We start from the raw sequence: 18,979 nt of genomic DNA, 5'->3' as shown, positions 1-18,979 counted from the left end.
ACTCACATCTGTGTTTGAGACCATCATGTTTAAAGTGTACTCAGTTGCAGATGCCAGCGATGGTTAAAATGTGTATTTACTATCATACCGGGGTGGTTTTCAGGTGTTACATTTGCTTAAATGCTAGCAGAGTTTTTGTCACAATCTCAACAAATGGATTGAACCCATTTTTTTTTGTTTTGTTTTGTTGCTGTAAACCAAAAAACTTCATTTGTTTGCAGCAAGTGTTCATCTGTTTTGGGCCCGGAAAATGAAATAGCAGTCAAAACCTTTTTATCAAAACTATTTTTTCCCCCCCATGTTGCTGTTTTGTTCACTTTTAGGGAAATGTTTAGGACCAAAATAATGAAAGTTAAACCAGGAAAACAAGCAGCTAGTGCGCCACTGCTGATGGTTTTTACTGTCCCCAGCACGCAACCACAAATGAATTCATGCTGCGAGTTAATGACCGCTCGTAAACTTTAACAACCCCTAATAATCTTCTCAGCTGACACATAGCTCAGAGGACTCAAGTTCACATCTATGACAATAAACATGAAGCGGTGATGAGCATCTGCTGCGGCCCCGCCCGATAAAGTATGAACCTGACCTCGCCAACAGTCGGTGGAACAACCTGTCTGCAGTGTGTGGAGATATCATCAGATTTCACTAATGGGTGTGTTGCTTTGGTCTGGTGAGAGTGTAAATGTCACACGTCAGGATCTGTGATTATTTTCCCACCAGCATAATGACTGACAGCGAGTAACATTCCAACAAGATCAAGTCTTGGATGCAGTGTATCATTTGCTACACACTGCTCAGATTTACTAATCAGCTAAAACATCCTGGGGTATTGTATACAGGAGAACATATGGCTGGATGTGCATTCTCTGCAGTCCTTTGTGCTGCTGTCACCTCGACTTATTTCATTAATCAAAGTGTAGCACATAATCACAGTCTGTGCTACATGAGTAAATCCAGCCGGCAGAAGAACAGAAGAGTTCTTGAGGCTACACTCACGTTGCTTCCGCTTTTCTTGACATTAAGCATCACGTGTCGTCAGGGGAAACGGGACACACAGGAACAGCGAACACAAATCCATGCAGTAAGTAAACAGCTGCTGTGGTAGTTTTACTAAAACGGTAGCGTGTGCGTCATCTGGAAGTCCGGTCGCACAACATGACATGGTGGAACCAATAATCGCCTCCAGCCAATCAATACATGATACACACAGAAACATTCCAAAACAAACATAGATAAACGGTCACTGTAAACAATGACAATGATCCAAAAAGGGATCTAATCAGGATCATGAAGATGGGAAAACAAACAAACTGACTAACAAATCAACACATCATCGCTCTTTGAATAGATCTTTATACACCTTGGCCTTTTTTATTTTTTTATTTTTTTAGTGTCTGTGAGTGTCTGCGTTTTGATCTATTCTATAATTCACATAAAACTTTAAATTAGGGGAAAACCTTTGTAATTCTGCATTTGTGTATGTGACATTTTCCATATACTTAGAAATTCACATTAAAATCAATGAATTTCATGTTCAAAGTAAATAATGCCATTTTAACACTCCATTTTGATATCATAGTTAATATTACACAATAAATGATTTCCCATTTGAGTCCAAAAAGTAATCACATGGTAAGATGCATTGTGTTAGTTCATTATTACAAACGCTACACTTGCTATAAATATCTACGAATTTAGGAAAATATAGATTTGATGTATATGTGTTGTGTGAAATCATGACGTGTATTTCTTTAAAGATGCAATATGTAAGAAGCCTAGAGGTTAGCATACAAACCAGCTAGCCCTGGCCCGTTTTAGTATAAAGTTCCTGTCCAGGCGTTGTAAAACAAACACTCCTCTGGTTTTGTCTTGTTTGAGCGTGTGTGGTGTGTTTTAGGAACTGCTAATTCTTAGAGATATTCGATTGATAATGTTAGAACACCACAAACTCCCTGTTTTCAGCCCTGAAAAGCCTTCCAGCCTCAGCCTACATAGTTAGATCAGATCCTCTGTATTGGATTTCTTATGTAAACATCATCGACTCATTTTATTGTTATTGCAGTGCAAAAAAGGCCTTTCCAGGTAAGTGAAAAGCACCTTGACGGGTTTGTGGATGTCTGCCGTTTCCCCTACGCACATCCTCCCAGTGCATCTGTCTACCAATCAATCCCGGCTATCTGTCTTTGATTTTAGCTCGTGTTGCTCTCATCCAAGGTGTGGTATAAAAGAGCCTCACTCCTCAGTGTGCACCAGAAGCATCTCACTTGTTGGATTTTGTTGGGCACATCTACTGCTTCATACAGGTAACTTCTCTTCCGTCTTTTAATTTTTTATTTTTTTTTTTCACTTTGAGCAAATGTAACTCTGTTCTTCTCTTGTTCACAGACATGTCAGGGAAGGTTTTCGTGGTGATCACACTGTTGGTTGTGCTGCTTGTATCCAGTGCAGCCTCCTCGCCTGTGGAGGCTAAGGAGACTAAGATGCTACAGCAGCTTCTAGATAAGAGGGAGAAGGTGAAAGACTTGGGTGGCAGACAGAACCCAGCTCCTCCGGCCTTCGCCACACGGGTCCAGAGACGGGCACACCTGTCGGAGGATGAACGGGAGAGTATGACTAAGCAAATAATGCAGGCAATTTCAGGTATGCTGGGCATCTGGGTGGGAGTGTTCCTTAATTGTTTTTTGATGCGTGTGCGAAATAAAGGTTTTGGCGGGGATTCAGGGAGAGGCTCTGATGTGTTTACTTCACGCCTGTGTGTGGTTCATGTAGGAATGGTTTGTTCACAGAGATGATGAACACCGAGTGCATGTCTGATCGGGACTACCAGGGCTGGGTGGACTTTGGACGCCGGGACGCAGAGTGAAACACAGCGACGACAGCAAACGGAGAGAGCAGACTTGCTGCTGTGTGCTTAGATTTTATATAAAGTTTTACTGCAAATTTATAAATAAACTCTTTTGCTGAATTATCACAAGAGTAGGATGTGTTCATTCATCGCTGTCAGGAGGTGACAAAACAGACATAAAAGTGTGCTAGATGGAAATGCAATGTTTTATTCACAGGTGGTAAAGTTAATACACACACCGACATACTGTATAGAGTTGTGATGCTAACACAGAACAGAGCACACAGTAGTGCAGAGAAACAGTGGTTTGGTTGATTTGAATCAGAACACAAATTACAACAACCTGTGTTGATGATTTCTTCCCTTTTGAATCCACAGTATCCTATGCCTGTTTGCTACAGTTGATTGTTCACAAAGATTTCAGAGAAACATGCTGTTGAAATAATTATGACCACCCTTCTACATGTCCTTAAATAACCACGCTGAATACCCCCAAAAAGCAGTTTTGATTTCATTTACATCCCAGCAATTTCAAAATTCCTGATGATGTGAAAATACAGCAGTAAATATACATATTGCTTGACCGTCTTTGATGCAATGCGGCAAACCTGATTTGTTTTTGGTGAAAGGTCCGGCTCAGGATTAAGTCTGCGAGGTCAGCTAGGCGCCAACAGGTGATGCTGTGCTGTATGCAGCCATGACAGCATGTGCTATGTGAAAGCAGGTGATGAGGGGTGGGGTGGACATCTAAAGGATATTACCAGCTTTCAGTTCAGTCAGTGTATAATCCGTCCCAGTTTGGGGCAGGTGTCATCACAAGGCTTATTGATCTCAAGTGTTCATACAGGATATTTAACAATCGTATATACAAACATGCTTTCCTACAGTGTAGCAGCTAATAATAAGCAGGAAGACCGGAGTGGGTTTTTAGTGCATTTGAGAGTTCTTCAGTGTGACAGCATTGGTTTGGTTTGTGGTTTCAACTAACAATAATTTACTGCACAAAGTCTTTTTTTTTCTAACTTTCCCAAATGACAACATTGTTATATACATATACTTGTGAGTGATCTTCTACTTTGAAAACTAAAAACTAAAAAAGACAGATAATGAGGTTTTTCTTTTACCAATGGCAGGAATAAATGTGTAAAATCATGAAACACTGTATAAAAATATGTTGTTTTTTTCATGACGTTTCTTTTTTTTGTGTATAAAAAGAAACTGCAGGCTACAGTCAAACAGACAGGTGATCAGGCGATTGTCCTGAGATGAAGATGTTACACACACGCGAGCACACACACACACACACACACACACAACTACTGTACACAAATTCATAGAAAAGAACATTACTGTACACTACAGTCAACCTAAAGTATGGCTCTAGCACATTCTGTGGCTTCTGTTGTTGAGACTTCGGAGTTGTGGTGCCCTGAACTGCACAGTGAGAATCACATGGCTGGATGCAAAGTCACTACGGTGAATGACAGAGGAATAAGAGAGGAACAGTCCTCATCAAACTTTCAGACTAAGTCTGACTGCTTCTCTCTCTCTGCACCACGGCGGCCCATCATCCCCCAGGCTGCCACTCTGTGCAGCCCGAGACTCTGAAGCTTCTCCACCAAGTTCAGACTGAAAATGTTCCTTCTTCGCTCTTTGTCCGGTGATGAGCCTCCACCTTTGTCTATTGACGTGGAACATGAAGGTTTTGCACTCTGGCTGCAGTGCAGGTTGTGGTGGTGGGGATGAGGAGAGGCTGAGATGCCATGCTCTTGCAGCAGCTGCAGGAGTCCCAGTGATGAAGTGGTTTCGTTTGTGGTGGTGGGGTTGGTGGTGGCCTGGACTCCCAGGCCAAAGTGCTGTTGGTGGGATGGCGATGAAGTACTTACGAGCTCACAGTTCCGACAAGATGGCAGGCCGAAAGAGTGAAGGCTGCCAAGGGAAACAAAAGATAATTAATAACCAAAATTACACAGTAGATAAGATGACTAAGTGGTTTCTTGTTGCACAATCATGCAAGCTCAAACACAACGGATGAAAAAATAAAAACAAGACAATGCAATAAGTTTGTTAGCACGCAGAATAACATGTTGGCATTCTATCATTCAGCAAACCACAAATATGTTCAAATTTGTGCCTGTCATACATACATGTATATAAACTAAAACTCATCTCAGGAAATATCAGTACTCCAGCTAGGTGAGAAGACTTTTGACCACTGACATTTGTAAGTGTGATATTTTTATATATGAGACGGCACATTTTCCAGCTCCGTTTGTACTGACAGAACCATGTATTTAAAGTCAAACATTTATCTTTCTTAAACCTAACCAAGCTGTTTAGTGCCAAAACCTAACCAGACCAAGTTTCAACATATCGGTGGTTTGCAGAAACGCATATTGCTAACATTTATCCTGGTGACTGAGTCGGTTGGTTCACTTGTTGTTAGTTTCTGCCAATAGTTGCTGTAAGATGGATAAAGATAATGTCAGTGTGGAAGCGGTGATGAAACTGCCTCAGGTGATTTGCTGAGATGGAAACCTAGAAAGGTCAATAGACATTGAGCCATTCAGTATGAAATATCAAGCCAAGAATCGGTGGGAACAAACAAGTTAGATCAGATGTAACTGCTTCGCAGCAGTCAGTGTTAGTAGGAAACGAATGTTGAGTATTTAAAAGGTCTACTATGCAGGATGAATGACTCACATTAAAGTGATCCCTCTTTTATTTGTGCTGTTTATTTATGCTTTAGGATGGAACAGTGATGAACAGGAGATTAACATTTTATTTCTCTGATTTACTGCTTTCATGGTTAACACCACTCCCTCTCTGACTCAATCTCTAGCTCTCTCGACCCTCGTTGCTCTCTTTAAACCAGGGAGGAGGGGCCAACTTTGAATGTTTTTATTTATTTTCGAACAGCAACAATAAAATCCTGCATTGTACGCCTTAAACAGAAGCGCAATGCATAGGTATTTCAATAAGGTGACAGGAAATGTTTAACATCTCAGTTTCTGACTTAATACAAAGACAAGGCGTTCTCAGATATGAACCTTAATGTAAGTTAGTTAAACAAAGACTGCCTGCATCATGAATGTTGATCAAGAAATTCATGCTGTGCTCATAAACCCCAACTCTTACTTTGCCCCGAAAGCTCCTTTTAGAGTTGAAGAAAGAGCCTCGACAAACGTTTTCTGCCACTGTGGGCGTAAAGAGCAGAAGTTAGGTGGGAGTAAAAGAAGAATGAAAAGGAGGTGATCTGGAATATCCACACTAAAAATCAAAACAAAAAAGGTTGCAGATTCCTTGCTCAACTTCTGCATTAACTCACGTCCACCGAAACATAAAATCAAGTTCAACCACAAAAATAAACTTCAAATTCTGTAAAAAAAAAAAAAAAAGGAAAAAAAAATCCACAAACACAACAAGACATGCTCAAGAAGACACAAAGGCACTGGTACAGTAATCGCACATTTACATTATTCATACTCTTACCTAGTGGAGAAGGAAGGGATGAGAAGGGAGGGTTGGAGGACTTGGCAGGTAGTAATGGTATGTGTGGGAGAGGTCTGAGGGAGGTTGGGACCGGATGGAGAGGCTGTGATGTCATGGAGGGAGAAAAGGCAAGTTAAACTGCACATGAAGAAAACTACACTGAATAAGAAGCTGGGCACTAAGGTTAAACTACACAATTAATGGGGCAAAAAACAATGCAAAGCTGAATAAAGAGGAGGAGAGAAATCAGGAAGCATGGATTCTAAATGACATGGACAGGAATGACAAAGCCAGTGGGGCTGTCTGTTAGCGTCCTACCCATGCCATGTGCTCCGGAGAGGTGCGACAGGTCAGGTTCATCCTCCTCCAGGTCATTCAGACTGTAGACGTGCTGTATGTCGACCTCGAGCTCTCTGAAGTCTTTAGTCAGGACGCCGGGACGTGGATGCAGGATGCCTCCCAGGTTTGGTTTGGCCAACTGCTGCCACTGGTGCAGAGTCACTGAGCCTGATGATGAGAGAGTCCAAGTAGAGCTCATGGATTGATGTGAAACAAAATAAACAGCAATTTTATAGCAGTTACTGATAAACACAATGCTCATCAAGACCTGCAGACAACTAATTACAAATAGTGGATTACCCCGACAGACTTGTCTCTTGTTGGCTGCAAAGCTTGATAGAAGCGAAATATTTAATTCCTAATAACTTCTTAGCGCATAATTTCAAGAGACCCAAATTGTCGTGAGTGACCCGAGTTTCTCAGTGGTTAAAGGTACGGTGAGAAAAAAAGCATTGAGTTAAACACCTGAGGCCTGTTTGGCAACTAATGTTAAAATGTAATTGCATTTTTCCTGCTAGTTCTACTGTGTTAATTAGATACTTACACTTGAAAATGTTTTGACATTGTAAGAGCATGGCAGCTTTGCACCAGTGGAATTGAATTAGTGTCACATACTAATGTCAACAGCATCGTTTGTCTTGTTTTACAAACACATTCCTAAGCTCCACTGTGACTACGCTTGAATAAGCTGGTGACAAGCGGAGGCCTCTGTTACCTTCCAGAGGTTTGACGATCTGCAGGCGGTCTGGCAGGTAGGACCTGGATCCTCCTGAGGAGCCGCAGGAGTGCCGTGAGCTGCCGTTGGAGTAGTTGGTGCCCGTCGATGCTGCTGGGCTGGAGACCAGGCTGTCATTTGGTGTCAAGAAGCCACTGGAGCCGTTGCCCTCCTCGCACTTTGCTGCCAAGGCGTGGAGTTTACGCTCACGCTCCACATCAAAGAATGGACGCTCAGACGAGTGGTTCTGCTGGCGGGCTGACAGGCTGCGCAAGGCGGCTTCCAGGTCCTGGCCTCCTGGTGTGCCTGGCTGGCCCAGACGTTTTGGACCACTATGGTGAACACAGGTGAATAGGTGAATATATCTCATGATGAACTTCTGTTGCAAAAACAGACATTTGAACTTCTAATCAAGCAGACTTTTACCTTCCTAATATGTGTATACAGTGATTATAAATACATCTGGATTTTTCCATTCATTGGAATGGTGAATGAATACATGCTCTCACACACCTGTTGTCTTCTTTCTGACCATTATTGGAGCTGGGCTTGTCCTCCAGAGTAAGGCTGGCATTATCTGAACCATAGTAGCTTGTTCGGGGGGTGCTGGTGCAACTGGAGCGAGCTGAAACCGGGCTGGAGCCGGGCAGCCCCGGGGAGTGGCAATGTGACCGCCTCCTCACGGCCTTGTTCACCACCTTCACGGTTTCAAACACACGCCACGGGTGGTTCCTGCCAGGAGAGATGGAAGATTACACCCAATTTCCAGTATTCATTTCAGCTGCAGACCCGTTTGAGAAAAAGTGGGGATAGAGGCCAGATGTGCATTGTTGTCCTGTGTAGAATTGTCATAGACATTGTCATAGATCAGTGGAGCACATGCATTCTAACCCATTTTAGGGTTAGATCAAGTCAAGAGATTTATTATAATGTACTTGTTCAAGTAGTTCAGAAAGTTCAATACTCAATTTAATGACCATAATACAATTAACACTATAAAAAAATGTATGAAAAAATATATTTGTAGTCCCCTTGCTCACAAAAAATAATTGGCACTGCCATCATCAGGTGTGCACTGGAGAAGTTGTCTCCACTATGTGGCACTGTAGGAACACTTTTGTTAGAACGTAGTCTACGTTCTAATAAAAACACAAAAAAGTTTTGCTTGGAAACGAACATTCTGTTCTGTGTTATCTAACAATCAAAAACTCAGCTAATGTGCTTCATCAAGACAGCATTTATAAGGTTTGATCAGATTTGATTGATGGTTGCCTAGCAACATAAACAACAACATCTTAATTAGTAAGTGGACACACTACTTTGTATGTCATACAGTGACAGCAAATGCAGAAATGTGAAATAACCACAATTGTTCTAACTTTTGTGGAAAATTGCATGACACTCCATCGGCAGATCAGGGAAGTTTCAAAAATCAAGAACTGCAAGAATTAAGATTCAATCATAAACAACAACACCCTGGACTGAGAAACACTTGTTTTCATTGAAACTACATGTAATGCTACAGCTATCTTGTGAGCTACTACCTCAGACAGTACTACAATATCTTGTTCAGTCAGCATGAAGCGCCGAAACAGGAAAAGAAACAAGGTAGGATTTTATCATCTGACATGATCAATTTGTCCTAAATTCGGCACTGCACTGGTCTAACGTTTACCTGTATTTCTCTAGGTTTTGTTTAAAGCATCTACAAAGTAAGTGAATGTGTTAAAATTTAGCATAATTCTAAATATATATTTATTGGTATTTGCATTACCATACAGTAAATACAAACTTAATTTCATGACTGAATAAGGATTTCTCTTCATATTGCATAATTGATATTTGCACCTCTTACTACAATTTGTACTTATTACACTGAAAATAATTGTATTTCTTTTTATCTTAACTGTAAACTGTACTGTATACAACCAGATGAAAAGTAGCTTTTTGTATGGTTACAGTTTTATGTGTGTAAATGTGATTATAGCTAAACAAAACTTTGTATATTTCTGTCTTTCAGAGAAAGCATTATGATCACGCTGGCAAAAAACACAAGCCACAATCACACAGGCCAACTAACGATGCAGCTGAAGTGACACGAATTAGACAAGCTCTCAAATCAGCTAAGAGGACCAACCGGCGGCTGGCCTCCTTTGAGAAGCAGGTTTGGAGATACATACAATTGGAGATATGTTGGAACCAGGAGAGGTGTCAACTCATCTATGAAAACAGGTGCCTTCAGAGGACGCTCGGGACGAAATACAACCACGCTAAAAAGGAGATTAGTAGGTTGCAGGGGGTGTTGATGGAAACCAAAAGAGCTCACTGGCAGAAAGAGAATGAAAGGCACCAAGCTGACTTGAATAATACGCTACATGAAATCAAGGTGGAGGGGAAAGATGTCGCCTTAAAGACGGAAAAAACAACGCCAGCCAAAGTCCAGGAGTAGCATGTGATGATAAAAAGGTAAAACTGATAACAAGTTCTGGAGATAAACAATGGCTCTTGCAAATGAGCCAGACAGATCAGGTACATAATCAGGGACAGTGGAAACTACAGTGTGAGGAACTGGAGGTCAAAAAGGCTCACAGGACTCTAACAGTATTCAGAATCATCCTTTGACAGTCTTATTAACACTCTTGTCTGTTGTCTCTTCATTTCAGGAGAAGCACTGCAGCCTCACGTCAAAGTAAATCATAATATTTGACACTGAAGTACTGTTGGTTAAATCTATGTCTCTGGGTCCTCTTTTTTGTCTTTTTCTCTTTTTTCCACTGCATTTTTCCTCTTTTGACCTCGAACAGTTCGTCAAATTTCATTCTTCCTTCCATTCCATTGCATTACAACGCGATACCAACTGCGTCATACTATTGGATGGCTCCAGCCTCTAACCTTGTTAGAACCAACTGTCACAATTCTTACACAGAGATAAACACAACTATCATTTTGAACAGGACAAAGATTTAAAATAATTAATTCTCTTTCATAATATTGTTTTTAGGGAAAAGAGACTTGCACCTGCACCTGCACCTTTGTCCAAATGTTATCAACATGACCTGTAACCTCAAAATAATATTTGCATCAGGTTTTGAAAACCTATGAACCATACTATGAAATATCACACTGTGAAGACGTTGATCTGATGTATACTGTTATGTCAGACAATTTGAATTACACCTCAACTTTCTATCTTATTATCTCAAAGTCAAATAGCTTGGAACAACTCAATTTGAGTCCAGTAATAATCCCCATTAGGCTTTAAAGACTGTTGTGGCTGTAGTCTACTTGGATTTATGCCAGGAACAAAAGATCCCACCAGTGGTGAAAAATATTATCAAAAACAACAATGGAAACTTCTCAAACCAGTCCTGTGGCATGCTCTGCATAAAACAAACACATATTTTAAGTTTAATGTAACATGAACACTGTTTCCTTCTCAGTCCTGCCACATGAATGTTGAGTTCCCTCATGGGAAACATGCACTTACCAATAATACATATTTTGAGCACACATGAGACTCAGAGATTTGTCTCAGGTATGTTACAGTAAACATTTTGGGGTTCATCTAGCTAGAAGTTGAATAGTTAAGATAAGTTCAAGCTCATCCCTTATATAAGAGCACCCACACAAAAATCACACACTCACTTGTACTCTGAGGGAGCCGGGGTGTCCAGGCCTTTGCGGAAGGTGCCCTCTATCTCGGCAGCCAATGAGTCCATGGGGAGGACAGAGGCCAGCGCGGTGTACCGCTGCACCGTGCTGTTAGGTAAGCTCTTGTTCCGCAAATTCTTGATGTCCTCTCTGGCTTCACAGAGCATGTCCTCACACTCTGAGTACTTGTCCTGCAGGTCCTTGAGCTGATGACGGGGGAGACATATCAGTTAAATTGGAGTACAATAATATAGGTGCTGCATATGGACGTAATGCTGCAAAGAAGGCAGATGCTTCTACAAAGATGCACATGAACAGGTCCATGTGGGGATGCACAGAGGGTGTGTTTTTTATTATCATATACATGTCTTAAATGTATATTTGAGGTTGATAAAAGTTCTCGTTTGTTAGTTTGTTTCTGAACACTGTGGCTTGTTACACAAAAAGATACATTTTAAGCATCCACATTATAATTGTAGCCTTTTGGAAAGGCAAACAAACTGAGCTCTGGTAGGAGTATGTCCTACCTCTGATTTAAGTTTTAGTTGGCTCTCACGGGAGGCACTCAGGTTTTGGTTCAGCTCCTCATTCTCATGGGTGAGCTAGAAGGGAAGGGGAACAGAAAGTTAAAAGAGTTCTACTGTGATGTAGCAGAATTTCACTCAAAGAGAACAAACAAGTGTTTGACGGCAACGATAAGCATTCAAAGGAAACCATTACATAACTCTTTAAAAAGCAAATCATTGTTTAATGTAAGTCCCTTGTGGGCACCTTGCCTGGAGAATTTGTGTGTTTTACTCACTGCTTTGCAGCGGGCCTGTAGGTCAACAATCTGAGCGAGCAGCGAGCTGATCTCCTCCTGCTGTCGGAGAGAATCCTCTACTTTCCTCGCTAGCTCCTCTGACAGGTCGACCACCTGCTTGTTGAGAGAGGCTGAAACACACAAGTCCCATAAATACACCTGTAGCTGATGGTCCAGCCTTTAATATGAATAAAGTGATACAAGACTGTAGCACTTACAGAGTTCTTCCACACACACCATCATCAGCTCCTGCTCTTGCTCTTCGTAATTAGTCGTCTCTGTAGTGAGCTCTGTGGCCTGCAGAAAAAAACGTCCAAACATCGTATCAGTGCACATGCACAAGACATCTTGTGGATCATTACATCATGATATTTTCTGTGTCATTTCAAGATAGTGCATCTATTTGCTCGATCCAGAAGAAGACATTCAAACTCAGAACTTTAATATTTACAGTATTTATTAATTGATAACACAAACTCAGAAATAATAATCATTTCCATAACTGAATAAAAAGACATGACCATAAAAATGATCCTGAATATGTTTAGTTTGTATGTCTGAGTGATTCTCCTTTCATATCACTGCGTGTGGGGGAACTTTGCAGTGCTGCATACCTCCAATCGCAGTTTGCGGTTCTCATCCTCTAAACCCTTCAGTTTCATCTGCAGGAAGTCATAGTGGACGAAGTTGCTGAGAGAACTGCATGATTCATTCCTTTTTATTCTACAACAACAGAAACATTTGTCTGTATTCATTCATTCATCATTGTGTTTCTCTCACTTAGACAGATGGAACCAATGGACAATCATCAACAATGCACAACTTGTTTATTTCACCCAGTCAATCTGTAACTAAGAAGTGCAAATGGATGTGCTGAGACATGGTTTAATAAGCTGCTGCTTTTAATAATAAGAAATTAAAAGACAGCAGTAATGAACAGGGATAATCATTAACTGCTGATGGGAAAGAGTTTAGCACAAAGCTTAGCTGGAGAGGATCAGTGGAGATGTTCTGACGTATGTTTACGAACAGCCTCAGTACACTGAGGATCATGGGCAGAGATCCCTTTTGTCACTGGAAAGCCAAAGCAGGAAGGCTGATTTTAATTTATTTTTTGAGACTTTGCTCTACACTGAAGCAAAAATCTCTGGAGTGTAGATGTTTTCAAATGAGATGCATTTTTCTATTAAACTGTGGTAATTGCTCAAGTAATCAGCAGCATGAATTATAGTGTTTTTTATTATATCGAAGGACATCTATACGGCACAAACTTACACTTTGTTTTAAAACATACTAAATACGATACATGTGAACTCACGGTGAGTGTGACTCAGCGTTCTCAATCTCCTCAGTGCTTGCGTAGAATTGAAGGAGGTCGTCTCGCATCGAGAGCTCGTGACGAAGTTGAGCAATCTAGAAAAATGCAGTAAGCTCGCATCACTTGAGCTCAGCAGACTGTATGAGATCCACATCGATCATGTATTTCAGTGTGAATGCGCAGGTGTGTCGAGGTAATGAGGTTTGTTTATACCTCTTCCTTTGCAATTTCAAGCTGTTCATCCAGTATTCCATTGCGGGTCGTCAGTTCTTGATTCTGTTTCAGGAGGGACTGACCGATCCGTGCTGCTAACTCGAGATCCCGCTCTTTCTGCAAAGTGATACATAAACGTCACATTTATTTTACAGGACAATGCTCATTCATACAGCATTTTTTTAAAATTAGTTTGGCAGAAAAACGATCAGATTCATTTCACTGTTTTTCCAAATGTCTCTAAATGACTTTTCTGATGGCACTGGCAGAAATAAGTATGTTGAAAAGGGTGAGAAACAGCGCTGGTCAGAGAAGCAGATAACTTTAATCCTCTGTAATCCCATTCATCTGCTGTGTGTCTCCCTCTTACCTCCTCCAGTAGGTGGGTGACTGCCTTGATGTCATGATACGTCTTGGTGACCTGGCCCACTCTGTCTGAGCACAGCACTGAGGGAGGAGGGAGAGAGGGATTTTATGAATGGAGGCAGAGCTGCAGAATCTGACAACACAGCCTTGCTGACTGTTTACAGCGAGATTATTGTGATGTTATGAGCAATAATAACTAGATAGTTGGGAGAAGTCTTGATTTTGATGGCGCTTTTGCTTGTATTTCTATTTTTGGACAATCTTGTGCACAAGCCATCATTACTACAATAGAATAGAATTATTGTGGATCTCTTTTTATATGTTAAAAAGAGATCCACTAATACTTTTTACGAACTTTTACTTTAATTTAGGTGCACAATGCAGTTTTGGGAAGAAGAGAAAGATATTCCTTGACTGAATTTTGTGTGCATGAAAAAATTAATGATCAGTCTCTCTTTGTTATCATGACCTTAAAAGGTCAACACAATTTCATAGAAAATACATAGCGTCCATTTGCTGCGAATGTTCAGTGCATTTTCAAACACTAAACAGATGATCAGGTCATGTGTTCATTGCTGTTGAGTCTCATTCCTTCGAGTTTCAGGTTTTCTGTCTGCATTTCTGGACACACTGCTAGCCAGCATAAACAGGCCATTGTTGCATAATTCATTTTGAATATTAACCTGTAACAGCAACAACAGCTCCAGTTTTCTTTGAATGAATGAGTGCCTGGAGTCAATCTTGTTTCTGCAAGTTTCCACAGCTACAAACCACAACATCTCCATGCGGTCAGCCAGATACTGATCCTCTTAGCTTGATCCTTTTTAGCCTAGATAAGATGCCAATAAAGACCTCGTTCTCCTGGACACCAATATAGCTCGACAGGAGAGACTGCCAGAGCTGACCTGACAATGTGTTTCGCACCAGCAGGACATGTACAGCATGGAAGGCATAACAGAAACTCGCTATTGACCTGAAACATTTACAACCTGCAGAATGGTTTGTTTGTGTCCACTTCAGAATCAATAAGGGTAAAGAGGTGTGGGAGGTCAATAAGTCAGTTTCTCAATTCAGAGGGACACACTCTTGACATGGTTCTCAATTTAAGCCATTAATGAACTATATGGGGCTTATTACTGCTTGTGATCTGTTAATTACCCAAATTTCACAGAGTTTCAGAGGTAATTTACTTGTCTACCTTTTCTATAAAAACAATCATTAATTACAATACTGTATTGTAATTATAAGCCACTTTTGTAATACTGTCTCCAAATGTAAGTTTCAAGCTTTAGGAGACCTATTTTATTTGTGATTCCATCTCTGTTTATGGATGTTCAAAACGTGCCTCAACTAGCAGTCAGCTCTGAATGACTCCACAAACCTCCAAACCAAAATCTGTTGTGTAATCTTACTTTGGTATACAGCTTAGCTTGACTAAAGAGATGGGAAGCTGCCATAGAGCAAAGTAATTAGATTGAGATCCTTGAATTTGGCCTGGAAACACAATGATTGGGTGGCTCTGTCAGCATCTAATCAGCCTAATGGAAAGGACCCAACCTTGGCCTGCGCTATTGCAATGTAAAGTATACTGTAGCTGCCCATGAATTATATAACATTAAATCATGTCTGTAGCGCTGCGAGGTGACTGGCTGAAACACAGAGGTCAAGTTTCTTCTCTAAGTAGATTAAAAAGTAACACAGAAAAAGAAAAAAAGTTGGTAGAGTGAGGTAGAGAAACATTTGTACCCATTTTTGTGAGTTAAGTATGAGGAGGGTTAGCAAACAGTAACGGGCATCGTGACACAAGAACTCCTGTAAGAGTTGAATTTGAGACAATGAAGACAAAACTGACAAATGATGATAGAAACTCAGAATTCACTGCGAGTACAGGTCAGCTAGAAAGGCAGCAGGGCGAATAAACTTCAACGATTAATCTATTCAATCCTGATAATAAAATGAAATGAGACATGTCTTATCAGATTTCAAAATCTCTAATTCAGAATCTTAATTTTAAAGTCAGCATGGACAAGAGGTCCATGTCACATTTTAAAAAAAAAAAACAACGACATTTTAACATCTACAATTAAATTACAACAAATTACAAGACTCTATGTGCTGATGAAGATCCTGTCATACAGTCCTCTACAAACTACATCAAGCGTAAATACATCCATAAAAAATACTGTAAATGTCGTCTAGGGCTATAAAGGTGTAACAGTATAACTGCCCAAATGCACTCTATAAATCAACAATGGTTAATCAGATAATAGCTCAACTTCCTCAAATCCTTTTGTACCTAAAGTGGATTGGAGCACTGTGCTAAAAGCAAACTCAGCAGCAGGACTGTCAGCGGGTTTCTGACACTGTGTGTGTGCACTTACACACATACACAATAATCCTGTTCACTACAAAGTCATTCAGATGTTCATGAGTCTACCCCAGGATGATCAAAGTGTGGTACACCTGCTGTTTATCAATCCATTATTATGTTTGTTTCTTTGGGGGGGCGTTTTAAAAGTTCACTATGCACATAAATTGCACATTCAGTATAGCCAAAATACCTGATCTATTTCCTCTTGACCTGACTCCCAGAGAGCCAAGCAGATCAAGTTAGGAGATGCTGCTATGCCAGCTGGAGGTTTTAGAGTTTGGGGCGAGCTAAATCCAGGCAGCTACCTGAACTGCTAGCCTAATACCGTACCTAAGGATGAACCTTGCTGACTTAGGTATACTTATGACGTCTGTTGTGTTGTGGGGATCAGACAGGCATGGGTGAGCTCCAAGAATAAGATTCTCATTGATCCCCTATTGTTCTTAAGGTACAGATCTGACAAGATTGGCAGGAGCTAAAATTTGTCTCACGGGGCTTCTTACTGTAAATCTGTCAGGACATTTTCTTTAGAGTAAAGTGAACAGTCTTAACTGTATACTTATTTTACAATTGTTACAATACTTTCACTATAAAGAATTTTGAAGAGTTAAAAATGACATTAGCAGTGTCAGATGCATCAGGGATGGGTTAAAATGACAGCCTAAAGATCATCGGAAAATATCAGTTATACACAGCACACACAAATACATATCTGCCCCCCCAAAAAAAAACAACTGAAGTGCATACACATATCCAATTTATTTATCCTATTGCATAACAGAGATGCCAGAAATGTGTCCAGAGTGTCCTGTTTCTCTGGAGAGGCGCCCGTGTCGCAGTACTGGTACGGGTGCCAGCCACATGCCGTTTAGACAAAGAATGCCCCACACAGAGGCAGAAACAAGGAGAATCCCTGCTAATTTTTCAATCTCAGACATTTGATCACGTTCTTCTTTACATACATTTATTCAAAAGGTACTCCGAGATAAAACTGTGCCACTACGAAACCAGGAGGATGTTTGCTTATAAATATCTTTTTTTTGGCACACATTCACTGAAATGTATCTAAAATCCAACATTTCATCACAGGAAAAGCAAAGATGGCTGACGACGTTTGACTGAAAGTAGGGCAGTGGCACAGTTAATGTACCTGCAGTCTTTGTTCTGAACCACAATCTTGAAGGTTTGGACACAGCTATCATTTAAGAGGAGCATTCAGGTCATCCTGTCAATCTCACTGAAGCTATTTAAATTTCTCTCTTTACAAATGAATGATTTTTCACAGAATAAATGTAACAGCGGGGAAAAAAAATCAAAAAATGAAAAGAAACTTTAGCATTAAGATACTATTCCCTAATTGTATGGCTCTGACCACCATTTAATAACATCAGTACAAGAGAAAGCACAAATGCCATCAATGACAACTGCTTACATGTACACAGTGCTCAGTGGTGCTTCTGCAGCGTGTGTGAGGGTACGCACACACACACAGGCTGAGTGACCTTCATCACACTATGAGGAAACATTAAAGATGAACATATTTACAAAACTTTACGCATCTTAGGGTCCTTTCATGACGAACTGAAGGAACATTATGACACAAGCCAGAAAAACAAGCATTTTGTTGAATGGTAGTCATCATTTGCGTGATGTACCTTCAGTGACATCACTGCACCCTGCAGTACACGCAGTCCGCTATAAAGTATTTAAGCACTTAGATAACCAAGACCTTGACGCCACAATACACAACAAACCACACTAGATTGCAATGTTTGGCTTGCAGGGAAGAAAGACATCAGCCAAGGCACTTTATCCTTCGTGCATTAAATCAAATTTTTCTTAAGGCTTACTTCAAGCATGAGCCTCGCAGATCACTGACTGCTCTCTAGTGCATGTCTGACTATCCTCTGCTTTATCTCACCTTGTGTCACCTCCCGACAAAGGTTGTCCTTGTTGTTGTTATTATTGTTATTATTATTGCTGTTAAGGCATGTCATCTCTTCCACCATTACTTCATCAGCAAAGCTAGAAGAGCTCTTTTCTTCTTCCTCCTCCTCAGATGCCGAGCTCCACACCTCCATGGTGACCGGAGAAAAACTGCACTCCGTCTCTGCGTCCATCAGTTAAATCCTTCGTTTCTTCTGATTCTACTGTGTGTTCCCTGTGCTGTGACACACCAGCTGTGTCTCTGGCTTCATTCTGCTGGTCTGTGTGTGTCGAGGGAAAACAGTATCCACAAGCCTTCGTGAGTGGGTGTATCCACCTGTGTTTGTGTGTGCAAGAATCTGAGCTGCCTGGTGTTAATATATAATCCCTCAGACTGTAAGGGCCATCTGTCGTCATGCCTGCCTTCGTTCACCTGGCCACGTTGGACTACCGGGTAAGACAAGGGGGGAGGAGGAGGAGGAGGGGTGGTGGAGGAAGACAATTCTAAACTGCGAGCCACAAGAGCAGATATCGATCACAGTGACCTTGGCCAAGTACAAAAAGATTAGCATCATACGGAAAAAAACTGAGAAAATAATTAGGGATGGGAGAGATGATGGGGATAAAAGGATGCTGCATTGAGCCCACCCACCCCTGTGAAGATGAGGGAGATGGTAGGTTCCGCCCCTACCAATGGCTGCTTGTTCTGAACACATACGTAACAGCAGACACAGAGAGAAGGCTCTGCGTACCACTGCTGCAGACAGAGCCCCACCCACTTCACAGGGGTCTGATGGAAGCAAGAGTGATGCATTCTGTGATTCTATGTGTGTTGACTGGGATTATTGAGGATGAAACACACAAATACATTTCATTAGGTTGATTAAGACTATTCATACACAAAGACTGTTTTTCATCTTGTATGATTTCCTTTGAAT

At 41.0% G+C, this 18,979-nt stretch overlaps 2 protein-coding genes and 1 long non-coding RNA gene across 5 annotated transcripts; 2 read left to right on the top strand and 1 right to left on the bottom strand.

Annotated features, from left to right (window-relative positions):
• The first annotated feature begins 2,196 nt into the window (after positions 1-2,196).
• LOC119021620 (gastrin/cholecystokinin-like peptide) lies at positions 2,197-2,971 on the top strand. The gene is made up of 3 exons (XM_037102029.1): positions 2,197-2,306; positions 2,389-2,643; positions 2,790-2,971. The coding sequence occupies exons 2-3, from the start codon at positions 2,391-2,393 to the stop codon at positions 2,864-2,866; spliced, it is 330 nt and encodes a 109-aa protein (XP_036957924.1). The 5' UTR covers positions 2,197-2,306; positions 2,389-2,390; the 3' UTR covers positions 2,867-2,971.
• A 65-nt stretch (positions 2,972-3,036) lies between these two features.
• si:dkey-28e7.3 (trafficking kinesin-binding protein 1) lies at positions 3,037-18,442 on the bottom strand. Of its 2 annotated transcripts, XM_037101963.1 has the most exons (15): positions 18,037-18,442; positions 13,749-13,825; positions 13,379-13,495; positions 13,166-13,260; positions 12,462-12,570; positions 12,066-12,144; positions 11,848-11,978; positions 11,573-11,647; positions 11,040-11,251; positions 7,908-8,126; positions 7,395-7,726; positions 6,659-6,847; positions 6,341-6,443; positions 5,987-6,045; positions 4,638-4,777 (listed from the first exon to the last, which is right to left on the bottom strand). In XM_037101963.1, exons 1-14 carry the CDS (start codon positions 18,233-18,235, stop codon positions 6,006-6,008), a joined length of 1,977 nt encoding a protein of 658 aa, XP_036957858.1. In that variant the 5' UTR covers positions 18,236-18,442; the 3' UTR covers positions 4,638-4,777; positions 5,987-6,005. The 2 variants fall into 2 exon arrangements, with proteins under 2 accessions (XP_036957849.1, XP_036957858.1); XM_037101954.1 differs by lacking the exon at positions 5,987-6,045 and having other exon boundaries at positions 3,037-4,777; positions 18,037-18,437.
• LOC119021624 lies at positions 8,162-10,410 on the top strand. 2 transcript variants are annotated; one of them, XR_005075682.1, is made up of 4 exons: positions 8,162-9,002; positions 9,415-9,860; positions 10,058-10,083; positions 10,396-10,410. It is a non-coding gene; the product is annotated as an uncharacterized LOC119021624 (long non-coding RNA). The 2 variants fall into 2 exon arrangements; XR_005075672.1 differs by lacking the exon at positions 10,396-10,410 and having other exon boundaries at positions 8,164-9,002; positions 10,058-10,123.
• Positions 18,443-18,979: the final 537 nt, after the last annotated feature.

The sequence above is a fragment of the Acanthopagrus latus genome, chromosome 1 (genome assembly GCF_904848185.1).
Source record: "Acanthopagrus latus isolate v.2019 chromosome 1, fAcaLat1.1, whole genome shotgun sequence".
Classification (NCBI taxonomy): Eukaryota; Metazoa; Chordata; class Actinopteri; order Spariformes; family Sparidae; genus Acanthopagrus; species Acanthopagrus latus.
Note: the sequence above shows the minus strand (reverse complement) of the source record. Positions and strands in the feature narration are given on the sequence as shown.

Bases quoted from the DNA above. Each gene is read 5' to 3' on its own strand.
- LOC119021620 (XM_037102029.1), top strand. From the start codon at position 2,391: ATGTCAGGGAAGGTTTTCGTGGTGATCACACTGTTGGTTGTGCTGCTT. The intron at 2,644-2,789 runs GTATGCTGGGCA...GTTTGTTCACAG, and splicing joins AATAATGCAGGCAATTTCAG to AGATGATGAACACCGAGTGC.
- si:dkey-28e7.3 (XM_037101954.1), bottom strand. From the start codon at position 18,235: ATGGACGCAGAGACGGAGTGCAGTTTTTCTCCGGTCACCATGGAGGTG. The intron at 7,727-7,907 runs GTGTGTGAGAGC...TGTTCACCATAG, and splicing joins GGTCAGAAAGAAGACAACAG to TGGTCCAAAACGTCTGGGCC. The intron at 6,848-7,394 runs GTAACAGAGGCC...TCTCATCATCAG, and splicing joins GATCGTCAAACCTCTGGAAG to GCTCAGTGACTCTGCACCAG.